This window comes from Ranitomeya imitator, chromosome 2 (assembly GCF_032444005.1).
Source record: "Ranitomeya imitator isolate aRanImi1 chromosome 2, aRanImi1.pri, whole genome shotgun sequence".
NCBI lineage: Eukaryota > Metazoa > Chordata > Amphibia > Anura > Dendrobatidae > Ranitomeya > Ranitomeya imitator.
In genome coordinates this window covers 848,633,610-848,650,038 of record NC_091283.1, presented here as the reverse complement: position 1 = coordinate 848,650,038, position 16,429 = coordinate 848,633,610, and the positions used below count along the sequence as shown (strand labels likewise).

The 16,429-nt window shown below is 49.5% G+C and overlaps 1 protein-coding gene across 4 annotated transcripts in view; it reads right to left on the bottom strand.

Annotated features, from left to right (window-relative positions):
• The window catches only part of ATRNL1 (attractin like 1), a 635,347-nt gene that overhangs the window by 132,721 nt on the left and 486,197 nt on the right, over positions 1 to 16,429 (bottom strand). For all 4 annotated transcript variants that reach the window (XR_011318566.1, XR_011318567.1, XM_069754362.1 and 1 more), the window contains exon 27: positions 11,953 to 12,063. Coding sequence is in view for 2 of the 4 variants with exons in the window: in XM_069754362.1 (XP_069610463.1) it covers positions 11,953 to 12,063 (111 nt within the window). In the remaining 2 variants the exon portion in view is untranslated. The remainder of the gene's footprint in view (positions 1 to 11,952; positions 12,064 to 16,429) is intronic.

Sequence of the window (16,429 nt, the reverse complement as noted above, 5' to 3'; positions counted from 1 at the left end):
CTGTGCAGTGTATATATATACAGGAGGAGTGGTACTGTGCAGTGAATATACAGGAGGAGTGGTACTGTGCGGTGTATATATACAGGAGGAGTGGTACTGTGCAGTGTATATATACAGGACAGGAGGAGTGGTACTGTGCAGTGTATATATACAGGAGGAGTGGTACTGTGCAGTGAATATACAGGAGGAGTGGTACTGTGCGGTGTATATATACAGGAGGAGTGGTACTGTGCAGTGTATATATACAGGACAGGAGGAGTGGTACTGTGCAGTGTATATATACAGGAGGAGTGGTACTGTGCAGTGAATATACAGGAGGAGTGGTACTGTGCAGTGTATATATACAGGAGGAGTGGTACTGTGCAGTGTATATATACAGGAGGAGTGGTACTGTGCAGTGTATATATACAGGAGGAGTGGTACTGTGCAGTGTATATATACAGGAGGAGTGGTACTGTGCAGTGTATATATACAGGAGGAGCGGTACTGTGCAGTGTATATATACAGGAGGAGTGGTACTGTGCAGTATATATATACAGGATAGGAGGAGTGGTACTGTGCAGTGAATATACAGGAGGAGTGGTACTGTGCGGTGTATATATACAGGAGGAGCGGTACTCTGCAGTGTATATATACAGGACAGGAGGAGTGGTACTGTGCAGTGCATATATACAGGACAGGAGTGGTACTGTGCAGTGTATATATACAGGAGGAGTGGTACTGTGCAGTGTATATATACAGGAGGAGTGGTGCTGTGCAGTATATATACAGGAGGAGTGGTACTGTGTAGTGTATATATACAGGAGGAGTGGTACTGTGCAGTGTATATATACAGGAGGAGTGGTGCTGTGCAGTGTATATATACAGGTGGAGTGGTACTGTGTAGTGTATATATACAGGAGGAGTGGTACTGTGCAGTGTATATATACAGGACAGGAGTGGTACTGTGCAGTGTATATATATACAGGAGGAGTGGTACTGTGTAGTGTATATATACAGGAGGAGTGAGCTGTGCTACATCCCTTAAAGCTGAGCACAGACACACTGTTGGCCATTCCGACCCCCCCCCTCTTCTCACTCTGCCTGCTGCCTGTTTGTGTGTGAATCCTAAACCCCTCATTTCACCCCTGCCTGAAGAATTTTTATGGTTCTATGCTGCAGGCAGACCAGTCTCGCTAAAATTACTCATTCCCCCTTCCACATGGTACTAGTTGAAACTGGTGCAGCAACTTGAGATTCTTTGCTCTATTAATGTGATATATATTGGCACCGATCCAGGCTAGAGATATAAGTATTATATATTCCGGTTGTCTGTCGATAGATCTATAACTCACTGAAAGTGCTAGCAGCTAAACGCAACGAGGGCAAAGTGCAGATTACTCATTAAGCGGTTCAGGTAATCACTCCGTGTTTACACTTAAAAGAATCCTCATAATGGGGGGCACATTCTGATCATTGTGTCTTTCTTATACGAGGTTCATACAGCGAGATATGCGTAAAAATAGTTTTCAGAATCTGATTAAAGGGGAGGTGTCAGCCTCTAAGTGATGTCACCACAGTGGGAGTGCTTGGGTTTTGGGCTAGGAATAACTTAGTGAGACAGCATTCTTGCAGTGTCTTTTGTCCAGGGTGGAGCTAGCTGCTGGTCAGATGTATAATGCATCTGGACATATGGTCATCCTTCTTCCCCCCGAGCACATGGTCAGTCATGAGATAAGATGCCATAATGAAATGTAAGTGTTCTTTTCAAGTTTAATACCATTTTATTTGTAATTGTATTGTACACATGATTTTGTCTTCTTTATAATTTTTTTATACTTTGTAAACAATGCCTACCTTTTTTGGGAGTAAAATATAAAATTACAAGCTTGTCTTTCCATGCTCTCAATGAACTATCGCGTCCTCTGAGGTGAATTACGCTACTGCTTTGGGTTGGCTCCGGACCTGATAATAATTAGGAAATCGGAGCTGGTAGCAACATACTTTGTTCTGTGTGTTTGGGAGGCTTCATAGTGACGTCGGCGTTGATAATTATTGTTCCCGCCTGATTGGGAGTAGTTGTATCACCCTTGCTGCAGTGAGCCCCATAGCCAGTACATAGCAAGCAGCCCTTCTGGCGACTAATTACCCTAGGTGCAGTACCTTGACTGAGGGTGAGGGGAAGAGAGCCCAAAGACGTGGATAAAGCAGCGCAGATTGCCGACGCCTATGAGGCCAACCATAAATCGGGAGGCCAGTCACCGTCAGCTGGAGAGGGGGTAAGCCTGCAACCAACGCCAGTACCCCCACCAGCCAACACACCAGAGGCCCTGTCCCCGTTGCCAACAGCTCCAGACCTACCACTAACCTTCGCCCGTGTTTTTTTTCTGCAAATGGACTGGTCACATCAGCGCCCACTGTCCGGAGAAGCAGAGGAACCCCCCAGCCAAAGCCCCAGGGCCTAATGCAACAGTTCCTTTTGGTGGGTGGGGCGGTTGGGAGGGTGTGTGACAATGTGCAGCACGTCACCGTGGGGGGCCATGTCGCTACAGGCCTCAAGGACACCAGGGCTGAACGAACCTTCATCCGACCCAAACTGGCGGCCCCTGAAGAGACAATTCCGGGGAAAACCCTGACTGTCATCGGGATTGGAGGCATCCGCTGTCTCCTGCCAATGGCTGTCCGATAACTTGCCCACTGATGTTTTATTGGGGACTGATTTGGAGCGGATGGTTGCATATTATGCCTCCGACTCCCCTCCCCGATCGAATGCTGATGATAGTAATTGGAAATTGCATGTGTTACTTGACAATGCTTTACAGGTTAATGATGTACCTGATAATCATTTTTCTGAAAATGTCAAGAGTAATATTGATGCTGCTAATGATGAAAATGTGCATGTTTTACACCTGATAATCATTTATTTCCTAAGGATGTTGTGTTCACAGGTGCAGGAGTACTCAGCCACGTCACTCTGCGGGGTGGGATGGCTGAGGAACTCCTAACAGGAGCAAGCGATGGTGCTATGGGAAATGGGGAGATGCATGGGAACCATGAGGAAGGTGATGCCGTGCAACTGACCAGTGCCACAGAGGAAGGTTACTGCCCCATAAGTAGCACTGATCCTGAAATGTTGGGGGTGGATAGGGAGGTAGTAACCATAGCAGCGCCGGATGATGGGTCTGTAGAAATCCCCAGGGAGACAGCCTACGTAGCTGCTGTCACCCGCAGTCAGAGTGCACGGAACGCAGATAACGTTCTGCCTTCTGGACCATCCTCAGTCACAAGTGTGACTGTACCAGAGAGACACAGAGCAAGTCCCAGAGGGTTCCCGTGGGGAAGGGACCCTGACGTCGCTTCTGGCTGTCCCTAGTCAGGAGTTCCAGGTCGCTCTGCACTCAGATGCGAGCCTGGAGAATTTGAGACTTCTTGCCGAGATGCCCACTTCCGTGACTGATAAGAAGAGGGTGTTCTGGGAACGAGGGAGGTTGTACCGGGAGACAGTACCTGGAAAATTCCAAAAGGAGTGATCAATGCCGCGCATCGAGGAGCTGCTTGAGCGGTTAGCTTGCGCAAAATTTGTCCCCTAAAAGGGAGAGCATGGCAATGCAGATGGGTTGTTCCGCTGGGGCAAACCTGCTGAGGTGCGCATGGAGGAGTACCGCGAGGTACTGCCTCCGTAGTGCAGTCCAAAAGGGGAGGTGTCAAAAAATAGGAAGAAGTTCTGATTACTGCAATTACACATACAGCATTCTCAGCTGCAGTTTCCTGTGCCTGCCAGCAGAGGGCTGGAATCATAAACCCCTCATTTCCCCCCTCCTTCAAGAATTTTTATGGCTCTGTGCTGCGACAGACAAGTGCCCCTCCCACCTGATACTGGCTAAAACTGGTACAGAAAGCATGGGATTCTATTGTTCTTTTAAGGTTATGTATATTGGCATCATTCAGGGCTAGAGCTATAAGGATTATATATTCTGGATGTCCACCGAGAGATCTAAATCTCCCTGAAATCGCTAGAAGCTAAACCCAATGAGTGCAAGGAGCGGGTTTCTCCGTAAGCGGGTCGTGTAACTACGTTGTGTTTACACCTAAAAGAATCCCCCTAATGTGGTGAACATCCTGATCATGGTGTCATCCGTATACGAGGTTCATACAGCGAGCTATGTCTAAAAATTCTTTGTCATAATTCTGAGAAAAGAGGAGTGCATTTCAAAGGGCATATCTTAACCCTGATGAGTTGTGAGTCAGTCTTTTGTCCAGGGTCTAGCTGCAATACAGATGTGTGACGGATCTTGATGTGTCCCCTGAGCACATGGTCCACCATGAGATAAAATGATCTGAACGAAATGTTAAGTGTTTTTCAACTTTAAATCCATTTTATTTGTTATTGTACTGTACAGACGATACTTGTCTTCTTTATAATATCTTTTTATACTTCTGTAAACACTGCCTTCCTTTTTTGGAGTAAAATATAAAATTACTATCTTTGTCTCGCTTTGCTCTGTAACGTATGGTCACGTCCTCTAAAGTGAATTACGCTACTTATCTGGATTGGCTCCGGACCCGTTAATAATTAAGAAATCGGAGCTGATGGCAGCGGAATTTGTCTTGTGCATTTGGGAGTCTGCGTATCGATGACGGCGTTAATTATTGTTCCCGCCTGAGTGGGAGTAGTTATATTGCCCTCACTGCAGTGTGCCCATTAGCCAGTACAAAGTAAGGCAGCCTTTCTGGCGACTAATTATCCTAGGTGCAGTGTCCTCTCTGACCTGAGGGTAAGGGGGGTGCCAGAGAGCTGCAACTTCCAAACTGGAACTGGGAAGTGGGATATAGATAAATCCCTTTCAGAAAGAACAAGGGGCAACCAAACAACCCTGGTTCATGACAATTTGGTGTGAGTGGTGGGGATGATGAAGGTATTTTCCCCGTGAACCGTGACAGAGTGGTACTGTGCAGTGTATATATACAGGAGGAGTGGTACTGTGCAGTGTATATACACAGGAGGAGTGGTACTGTGCAGTGTTTATATACAGGAGGCACTGTGCAGTGTGAGTTAATACTATGGGTTTAGTACCGGTGAAGTGTTTTCTTAGGTTTATGGATTACTACACTCAGTAATTAGTCCTAATTAGTAAACATATAAGTCAGAGTTCGGCTCTTATTCCGGTAATTATATGCCGTTGATCGATCAGTCTCTATACGTGATCAATCATGAATCATATTTACATTATCACATTTCAGGAGCGCAGCTCTGGAGTCACCTGATACGGTGGAGAAGTGCTGGATGTAAAAGTGGGGAAGGTCAAACACTGATAAACTGTAACAAACCCTCATCTGTGAGAAGCGTGAGGTCAGTGCGGTAGCTGGCTAAAGAGCCCAACATCTAAGGGGGTCACTATGTGCAGATAGTGATGATGTGAAGGCTTATCAGCGAGAGCATGGAGAATTCTACCTAGCTGCAGCCTGTTGTACTGTGACACCACTGTGTGCATTATCCCTAGCCATCTCCACCTTTCTCAACCACTTCACCACCTGGCTACTTCACTTCCTCTCCGCTGACATCCCCACTGTCATCATGGGCGACTTCAATATCCCCATTGACACTTCCACCTCAGCTGCCTCTTAACACCCTCACTCAATGGTCCTCTGAGGCCACTCACAAAGATGGTCACAGGCTGGACCTTATCTTCACCTGCCTCTGTTCCCTCCCTAATCTCCCTAACTCACCCCTCCCCGTCTGACCACAACCTACTGACATTCTCTTCCCTCTCCTAGTGCGCAACCCTCACTCCACAAACTCACTCACCCTCACAGAAACCTTAAACACCTCAATTTACACTGTCACAAATCACAGGGGAATATTTTTATCATCCCCACCGTTCTCACTAATATGTCCTGAACCTGGGTTGTTTGGTTGCCCCGATTTTTTTCTGAAGGGGATTTATCTATATCCCACTTCCCAGTTCCGGTTTGGAACTTGCAGCTCTCTGGCGCCCCCCTTACCCTCGGGTCAGTCAGGGAACTGCACCTAGGGTAATTAGTAGCCAGAAAGGCTGCCTGCCATGTACTGGCTGTGGGGCACACACTGCAATGAGAGAGATATAATTATGCCCAGCCGCAGCCGAGTAATACACTATAAATATCCCGTTCCGTTACTGCCAGCTTTACCCACCAGCGCAGGCAATTCTGCTGTCCCCAGCTCAGATTCCTTAATTAATAATGGGTCCGGAGCCAACCCAATTAGTAGCGTAATTACTTCAGAGGATGTGTCAGCACGTTATAGAGCAAGGAGAAACAAAGCTAGTAATTTTATATATTTTACTCCAAAAGGTAGGCAGTGTTTACAACAGTATAAAAAGGTATTATAAAATGAGACAATTATATATGTACAGAACGATTACAAATAAAAAAGGGATCAAAGTAGAAAATAGACTTACAGTTCATTTCATAGCAGACCATGCAGTGCGGGGGAGGGGAATATGTCCCAGTGCATCACAATTGTGACTCTCAGCTAGACCCTGGACAAAGACTACTGAAGAAAGGATGTCTCACTATCTTATCCCTGTGCCCAAAACTAAGGCACTGACCCTGTGGTGAGCTCACTCAGAGGCTGAATACTCCCCTTTCTTAAAGTTATGAAAAGCAATCTACACATATCTAGGCGTATGAACTTCGTAGAAGAAAGACAAAGTCATCACTATGCTCAGCAAGACATGGGGGTTAATAGAAGTATAAACACATCATGGCTATGAGCCCTGTTTAAGCAGCAATCCATCTCTCCATCCCACCTAGGCACTGCGCTTAGAAAACGCATCGGCGTGTAGCCCTATTGTCGCACATCCCAAATACATAACTTTCATATCTCTGTCACCACCTGAGGTAGAATTATTCATCATGAATAATTCTCACACAACTTAGGAGACGCATGGCTGCAAACAAAAACATTCTTGAGGGAGGGGGGAAAAGAGTGGCTTAGAATTTCACCGTGCTGACAGGCAGAGAGGCATAGCTGCTGCTGTGGGGGAAAAAAGAGGGGGATCGAATCTGCAGCGTGTGTCTGGAACCATGGAACCTTCTAGAAAATTACTCAGGACATGGCATTTTTACATTACCGTGACATACACTCACTCTCTGAGTCCCTTCTCCATCTTACATACATAGCTTCCCTTCATGACACAGATGCTGCTGCCACTTTTTATAACACCACTATAACAGGAACACTTGATTCGGCCGCCCCCCTCAAGCATAGCAAAACTCGTACAATCAACAGACAGCCCTGGCTGACCAAAGAAATGAGATGGGCTTCCAGGGTCGCTGAGTGGAGATGGAAGCGATGCCGCTCTGCTGACCACTTCATTGCATACAAGCAGTCCCTCGCCAGCTTCAAGTTCACACATTTGTTGTGAATTCTGCTTTTGGGCTCCCTCCGGTGGTTGTAGGTGGTAATGCAGTTCTCCCTGGGCTGCAGTCCTGGACAGGTGTATCTGCTGATTGCAATTCTGACTGGGGTATTTAGGTTTGCAGGACTCAGTCCTTGCCAGTTGTCAATGTTTCTTGGGAAGTGTTGGATCTCTGTCTGGCTTCTCCTGCTTAGCTGCCAATTCAGCAAAGATAAGTGTCTGTTTCTTTTTCTATGGCACACAAGCTGTGTGCTTGTTTTTTTTTATTGTATTCCTGCTCTGAGTGTAGGAGTCTCTGGAGTTGCAGATATACGTTCCACATCTTTAGTTAGATGGAGGAATTTTTTGTATAATCTGCTGTGGATATTTTTGGAAGGGTTTTAATACTGACCGCACAGAACTCTGTCCTATCCTTTCCTATTTTAGCTAGAGTGGCCTCTTTTGCTAAATCCTGTTTTCTGCCTGTGTTTGTCTTTCCTCTCCTACTCACAGCCAATATTTGTGGGGGGCTGCCTATCCTTTGGAGTTCTGCTCTGAGGCAAGGTAGTATTCCCATTTCCATCTATAGGGGTATTTAGTCCTCCGGCTGTGACGAGGTGTCTAGGGTTTGTTAGGTACACCCCACGGCTACTTCTAGTTGAGGTGTTAAGATCAGGATTTGCGGTCAGTATAGTTACCACTTACTCCAGTGAAAGTTTTCATGCTGCTCCAAGGTCACCGGATCATAACACACATTGCCGCAAAAGAAACTTACTTCTCATCTCTCATATCCTCCCTGTCTAACAACCCTAAAAAGCTTTTCAACACTTTCAATTCTCTACTCCGTCCCCCAGCACCACCTTCCTCTCCTCTCATTTCTGCTGAAGATTTTGCCTCTTTCTTTAAGCAGAAGATTGATACGATCAGAGAAAGCTTTGGCCGCAGCCCCCAATGCCCCTCTTAGCTGCTCAACCCTGCTCCTCCAAAACCAGCTTCTCCACCATGGCAGAAGATCAGCTCTCCACCCTCCTTTCAAGATCACACCACCACTTGCACGCTTGACCCGCTCCCTTCCCACCTAATCCCTAACCTTGCCACAGTCTTCATCCCAACCCTAACGCACCTCTTCAACCTCACTCACAACTGGTGTCTTCCCCTCATCCTTCAAACATGCCTCTATCACACCCATCCTCAAAAAGCCCACCCTCAACCCATCCTCTGTGTCCAGCTATCGCCCGATATCTCTTCTCCCTTACGCCTTATGTTCCACTACTGGAACAGCAAGTCCATCTTGAACTATACTCGTTCCTCTCCTCCTGCTCCCTCTTTGACCAGTTACAATATGGAAAACCCCAATTCTAACTCCAACACACCCCTAACCCCAACACACCCCTAACCTTAATCTCAACCCTAATGAAAAAAAAAAAACATTTTATTAATATTATTATTTTGACCTAAATAAGGGGGTGATGAAGGGGGTTTAAGTTATTATTTTTTATTTTGATCACTATGATAGGATCTATCACATGCAGACGTGTCTTTTTATATAGTGGATGGAAACCTCTGGTTTAAACTATACTTTGTTACACCCGACGCCTGAGGAAGGGGCCTCAGAAGTGCAGAAAGCTGCCCCGAAACATCATTTATTGTTGTTCGCCATGATAAATCATCATAACTACAAGATTATCTTGTCTTTCACACTGAGCATTAATTATCCCTCTACTGTGAGGGTATGTGCACACGTCAGGATTTCTGGCAGAAATTTTCCTGACAAAAACCGGACATTTCTGCCAGAAATCCGCATGCGTTTTTTTTTCGCGTTTTTGATGCGTTTTTTTGCGCGTCTATGCAGGGTTTTTTTGCGTTTTCCCCAAATGCATAGAATAGCGGGAAAAACGCGAAAAAAACGCAAAATTAATGAACATGCTGCTTTTTTTACGGAAAAAAACGCATCATGTGCACAAAAATTGCAGAATGCATTCTAAATGATAGGATGCATAATGTATGTGTTTTTAATGAGTTTGTATAGCATTTTTATTGCGAAAAAACGCCAAAAAACCTGAACGTGTGCACATACCCTGATGGTAGAACGTCAGGAGGTCACAGACAACATAATCCCCCATCGCTGATGGCCGACTCCTCCTCCATATGATAAACAAAACCAGAGACCTGAAGCAGAAATGGATGACGGTGATGGATGTGGAGGAGCCTGGAGAGGACTACAGTGAGAGGTGTGGGGTGAGGTGCTGGGCGTGGTGCAGTGAGGTGTGGGGTGAGGTGCTGGGCGTGATGCAGTGAGGGGTGTGGGGCGAGGTGCTGGGTGTGGTGCAGTGAGAGGTGTGGGGCGAGGTGCTGTGCGTGGTGCCGTGAGGTGTGGGGCGAGGTGCTGGGCACGGTACAGTGAGAGGTGTGGGGCGAGGTGCTGGGCGTGGTGCAGTGAGAGGTGTGGGGCGAGGTGCTGGGTGTGGTGCAGTGAGAGGTGTGGGGCGAGGTGCTGGGTGTGGTGCAGTGAGAGGTGTGGGGCGAGGTGCTGGGCGTGGTGCAGTGAGGTGTGGGGCGAGGTGCTGGGCACGGTACAGTGAGAGGTGTGGGGCGAGGTGCTGGGCGTGGTGCAGTGAGAGGTGTGGGGCGAGGTGCTGGGTGTGGTGCAGTGAGAGGTGTGGGGCGAGGTGCTGGGCACGGTACAGTGAGAGGTGTGGGGCGAGGTGCTGGGCGTGGTGCAGTGAGGTGTGGGGCGAGGTGCTGGGCGCCGTACAGTGAGAGGTGTGGGGCGAGGTGCTGGGCATGGTACAGTGAGAGGTGTGGGGCGAAGTGCTGGGCGTGGTACAGTGAGAGGTGTGGGGCGAGGTGCTGGGCGTGGTGCAGTGAGAGGTGTGGGGCGAGGTGCTGGGCGTGGTACAGTGAGAGGTGTGGGGCGAGGTGCTGGGCGTGGTGCAGTGAGAGGTGTGGGGCGAGGTGCTGGGCGTGGTACAGTGAGAGGTGTGGGGCGAGGTGCTGGGCGTGGTACAGTGAGAGGTGTGGGGCGAGGTGCTGGGCGTGGTGCAGTGAGAGGTGTGGGGCGAGGTGCTGGGCGTGGTGCAGTGAGAGGTGTGGGGCGAGGTGCTGGGCGTGGTACAGTGAGAGGTGTGGGGCGAGGTGCTGGGCGTGGTACAGTGAGAGGTGTGGGGCGAGGTGCTGGGCGTGGTGCAGTGAGAGGTGTGGGGCGAGGTGCTGGGCGTGGTACAGTGAGGTGTGGGGCGAGGTGCTGGGCGTGGTACAGTGAGAGGTGTGGGGCGAGGTGCTGTGCGTGGTGCAGTGAGAGGTGTGGGGCGAGGTGCAGTGAGAGGTGTGGGGCGAGGTGCTGGGCGTGGTACAGTGAGAGGTGTGGGGCGAGGTGCTGGGCGTGGTACAGTGAGAGGTGTGGGGCGAGGTGCTGGGCGTGGTGCAGTGAGAGGTGTGGGGCGAGGTGCTGGGCGTGGTGCAGTGAGAGGTGTGGGGCGAGGTGCTAGGCGTGGTGCAGTGAGGAGAGGTGCGGTGAGAGGTGCGCAGCGGAACAGTGAGAGGTGTGCGGGGCATGGTGCGGTGAAAGGTATGGGGCGGTGCGGTGAGAGGTTAAGGAGCGAGGTGCGGTGAAAGGTATGGGGCGGTGCGGTGAGAGGTTAAGGAGCGAGGTGCGGTGAAAGGTATGGGGCGGTGCGGTGAGAGGTTAAGGAGCGAGGTGCGGTACACTGGCAGCTCCACTTTCCAGCTTTGTAGCTGAGCCTCTCGCGCACCGCTGTTTCAGTCCTTCGCCTTCATTACAACACTCGGCAGTCAGCAGCGCGGCCATTAGCCACAAATGAGCATCACTGGGAGCCGATCCTCCGGCCAATGGGGAGGAAGAATCAGAGTGCAGCTCTGAAGGCTCCTGGACAGTAAATGCTGTGGAATATGATGGCGCTATATAAACAATGCATAATTGATTGTGACTTGTAGGATCGCTACTTCCAGCAGGTGGCGCTATAGAGTTCAAGTCCGCTTTTTCTCTGAAGAGGCAATTTGCAGAATAAATAATAACCGCTATAATCCAGTATTACGCGCCCCATCATCAGTAACGTACCAGGGCTCTGAATCCTCGGCCTCCTGCTGATACGCAGTGACATCGCACCTTATACTCCAGTCACATCCAGAGCTGCATCCTCCATCCCGCTGGGTCTGATAGCAGGACAGCACGTGTACAGCAGATCCACATGGACAAGACCACAACATGGGCCGACAGGTGGGGGACCAAGACTCCGAGGCTCAACCTGTGGCCCTCCAGCTACTGCAAAACTACAACTCCCGTCATGACCTGACTGTTCACAGTTATCATGGAATGATGGAAGTTGTATTTCTGCAACAGCTGGAAAGACACAGGATGAGAAACACTGGAATGTGGAAGAGTTATGGATGCAGCTCTGGATGTGACTAGAGTAACCCAAGATAAGTAAAGCACACGATTCCCAGCTATTTAATATGCTAGAGATTTATCCTGGAAGGTCACCGGTGTGAGGCGCGAGGCACGTGACGTCTCGTTGCACAATTATTTAGTACTGTCACTTTAAGTAGTGACGTTACAGGTAATCTGGCGTCTTACCTCCGCCGGTCCGCGCAGGAACTCCGTCTGCTCGGCTCCTCCCACTTCTAGCGTCACATCCACCGAGGCAAACGGTCGGCTCGCCATCTGCTGTCGCTCGCGCATAAGTTGCTGCGGAGAAGAAAGATCAATTGTTACATTGTTCTATTAACAGAAAGGAGACATCAGGAATACGGGCGCAGGGCGGACCCTGGGTATCGCTGGGAAAGCTGGGGGTCCGCAATATGGCCGCCGAATAGTCGGTCCAAGTGTCATCCGTGTACGGCTCGGGTGTCATCCGTGTACGGCCCGGGTGTCATCCGTGTACGGCCTGTGTCATCAGTGTACGGCCTGTGTCATTAGTGTACGGCCTGTGTCATCAGTGTACGGCCCGGGTGTCATCAGTGTACGGCCTGTGTCATTAGTGTACGGCCTGTGTCATCAGTGTACGGCCCGGGTGTCATCAGTGTGCGGCCTGTGTCATCAGTGTATGTCCCGGGTGTCATCTGTGTACGGCTCGGGTGTCATCCGTGTACGGCCCGGGTGTCATCCGTGTACGGCCCGGGTGTCATCCGTGTACGGCCCGGGTGTCATCCGTGTACGGCTCGGGTGTCATCCGTGTACGGCTCGGGTGTCATCAGTGTACGGCCCGGGTGTCATCAGTGTGCGGCCTGTGTCATCAGTGTATGTCCCGGGTGTCATCTGTGTACGGCTCGGGTGTCATCAGTGTATGTCCCGGGTGTCATCCGTGTACGGCTCGGGTGTCATCCGTGTACGGCCCGGGTGTCATCCGTGTACGGCTCGGGTGTCATCCGTGTACGGCTCGGGTGTCATCAGTGTACGGTCCGGGTGTCATCCGTGTACGGCTCGGGTGTCATCCGTGTACGGTCCGGGTGTCATCCGTGTACGGCTCGGGTGTCATCAGTGTACGGCTCGGGTGTCATCAGTGTACGGCTCGGGTGTCATCCATGTACGGCCCGGGTGTCATCCGTGTACGGCTCGGGTGTCATCCGTGTACGGCCCGGGTGTCATCCGTGTACGGCCCGGGTGTCATCCGTGTACGGCCCGGGTGTCATCCGTGTACGGCCCGGGTGTCATCCGTGTACGGCCCGGGTGTCATCCGTGTACGGCCCGGGTGTCATCCGTGTACGGCCCGGGTGTCATCAGTGTACAGCCTGTGCCATCAGTGTACGGTCCGGGTGTCATCAGTGTACGGTCCGGGTGTCATCCGTGCACGGCCTGTGTCATCAGTGTATGGTCCGGGTGTCATCCGTGTACGGCCTGTGTCATATGTGTACGGCCTGTGTCATCAGTGTATGTCCCGGGTGTCATCAGTGTACAGCCTGTGCCATCAGTGTACGGTCCGGGTGTCATCTGTGTGCGGCCTGTGTCATCAGTGTGCGGCCTGTGTCATCAGTGTGCGGGGGGCACTTGGGTCCTGAGCAATCATTTTGTGTGTGACAAGTTGCTGGTAGCCATGTGATAACATTACGAGTCACAGGGCTTATCTGACACTGGCCATCGGTAGCCCAACATGAAAGCCGTGGTGACAGGAAGGGTCGGAGGTGGACAACAGTAAAGCTAGACGCCACACAAGATATTCCCCGTTATATAACGAGCACTTTCTGGATGTGGAGACACAGCATTGTATCTTAATTAACTAGACGACTATTTTTAGCAAACCAAGAAGAATAGACTTATCTCTATGTTGGCGTTTGATTTTATGTGTTGGTCAAGAAAACAGACTTTTGCTTGTGTAAGCCGGTAATATTGACATTTCATATAACATATTGTACTCTATAGAGAGACACAGAGAGAGAGACAGCCGGAGATTCTGCCAAGACATCCAAACACCTAGGGAACCCTACAGGACAGCAGCCACTACATCATGGCTCCATCACGAGGGGCATGGATCTATCATTCTACAGGAAACAACCTAGGAGACCTTGGCCCCTGTTGGAAGAATACAGATCTGCTCAATTGAACATCGCTAAATGATGAATACATTTGCTCACCTGGCTCCATGGAGATGTTTGGAGAAGCCAGGTTGTGACCCTCCGGTCACCTGGCCCTTGTACCTGAATGTACTGTCATCTCCCTAAGCTTGTCGTTACCTCCTCTATGTGAGTGCCACAGGTGCGGTAGTCAGACCTGGAGTCTCTGAAGTAACAGCTGCTCTTATCTGGGCGAGTCAGCGGAAGGGTGAGATTCTGTAATGTGCACCATCTTGCGGTACTTTGCTGGGACTCTTCTACGTGTTATCTGCCTGTTTTGTGGTTCAATAAAGCAATGCCACACTGTTTCACCCTCACTCTGTGTTGTCTGAGTTGGGTTACCCTCATGGTAAAAGGAGAGCTGGCATGAGGAGGCGCCCACCGACTCCCTGTGTCTCCACGCTGGATAAATTGGGTCTCTGTCCAAACAACAGAGAGGCCACGACTCGGGGGTCAGGCTCAACTATCTCCAAAATATCCAGAGTAGAGAGGCCGTCTCAGTCTATGAAAAGTATGATGCTGTAGCTTTAAGATACAAAACAGTATGGATACATGTCAATAGTGATTGGAACTTAGATGACGAAGAAGCCGAAAACACGGCATTAAAGGGGAAGTCACCCATAACATTATAAAAGCTCCAAATAATGCACCTGAATCAAAATTTTGGTAAATCTATCACCACTGTGGCCCGTTCTTCTCAGGGGGTCCCTAAACACCGACCCGACCACCATTACCACATCTCTCCTTTATCAAAAGAGACAGCGCACTTCCCCTTTAAATCAAATCCAGTTCTGTGAGTATGAAGTTACTAAGTATCCAGTATTGAGCGGCATTAATGAGGCGCGAGGCACAAAATCATTATCTGCCTGTTAATTGATCCTCTGCTTTCTTGTGAGCATTGCTTCATCTAGAGAACAGCTGCAGCCGCTCAGCGCAGGATCCGACACGGCGGGAGATGAAGAACGTGGCGCCAACATATGCAGAAGCGCTGTACAGGCAGGAGCCCCGGAATGGTACCCAGCTTTCCCAGGAACCGCAACTTACTAAAAACTGAGCATACGGGGTACGTGCACACGTTGCGGATTAGCAGCAGTTTTCCATCAGGTTCACAGTACCATGTAAACGTATGGAAAACCAAATCCGCTGTGCACATGGAGCAGAAAATACCGCAGCGTTGTTTATTCCGCAGCATGTCAATTCTTTGTGTGGATTCCGCAGCGTTTTACACCTGTTCCTTAAAAAGGAATCTGCACAAAAAACGCACTAAATCCGCAGGTAATACACAGTGTGTTTTACCTGCAGATTTTTCAAAAACGGTGCTGAAAAATCCGCACACGAATCCGCAACGTGTGCACATACTGAAGCCAACAAAACCGCGAAGGTCTAATGGCGGTAAATGTGGCCGCTCCTGCGCACTGTACTGCCATCTGGCGCCAGATCAGTTAAGCGGCACTTTGGCGCTCATCGCCTCGGGCTAATGTCCTGCGCGGGGCGAGGAGTCATCACTTCCTGACTTACGCCGCGCATTTTCCGAGCCTGAATCACCTGGAGCGGCGGAGGAACAGGTGTCGCTCGCAGCGTTAGCGGCCGCGCTATTCGCTGGATGTTCCGTAATGAAGATGAAAATGGCCGAGCTCATCGAGCTAATAGCGTGGTAATCACATTGTGCCGGCAATTCCACGTCTCCGAGCGGCAGCACTTAGGTCATTTGGCGCGTTGATGAATCTTAAGTGTTTGTCAGCGCGGTCAGAGCCGCTTGTTGTCGGCAGCCATTAAAAAGCAGCGGCCTCGAGTGTCTCTTTGGAAAGCCGCAGCCGCCCGCTCGTTTACCGCGCCTTTTATTATCTGACCAGAGTCAGGACGGCGACTTCATCATTGACTGTTCAACTGCGCGCGTCCAAGTCTTCCGAGGAATTAACTGGAAGGATGAGATGAGGAGTAATGGGAGAGGAGGCAATATTAAAGGGAAACCGCCCCCGAAAAAGCAGAAGAGGCCGGAGTCAGGGGCCGAGACGCTTCAGGGGTCTATACCCAGATTATCCGGACGAACATGATAACTATGTAATCCCAGCCCCTTCACAATTTACAATAATGACACGTGCAGAAAATAATTATACGGCCGCTGATAAATTGTAACACGCAAAAGAAAAGCATTAACATAATTTAATTATTGTAAAAGTCTAATCGCAAACAGATGATCGCACAGTTACCCTTACAGATGTATGAAACGCTCCCATCCAGGGCTGCCACCGCCATACCGAGGCCATTAATCAGCGCATGGAGGCGAATCATAATCCTGCAAGCTCATTTCACTCACATCCATGATAAATAATAAAAAGATGGCGGCAAAATAAGCCACAGAAAGAGAGAAAGACAAAAGGAAAGTTGAAAATACTAAAACTAATACCGCCCCTATGTACAAGAATATAACTAACACCTATATGTATCCTAAATATAACTACTATAATACTGCTCCTATGTACAAGAATATAACTACTATAATA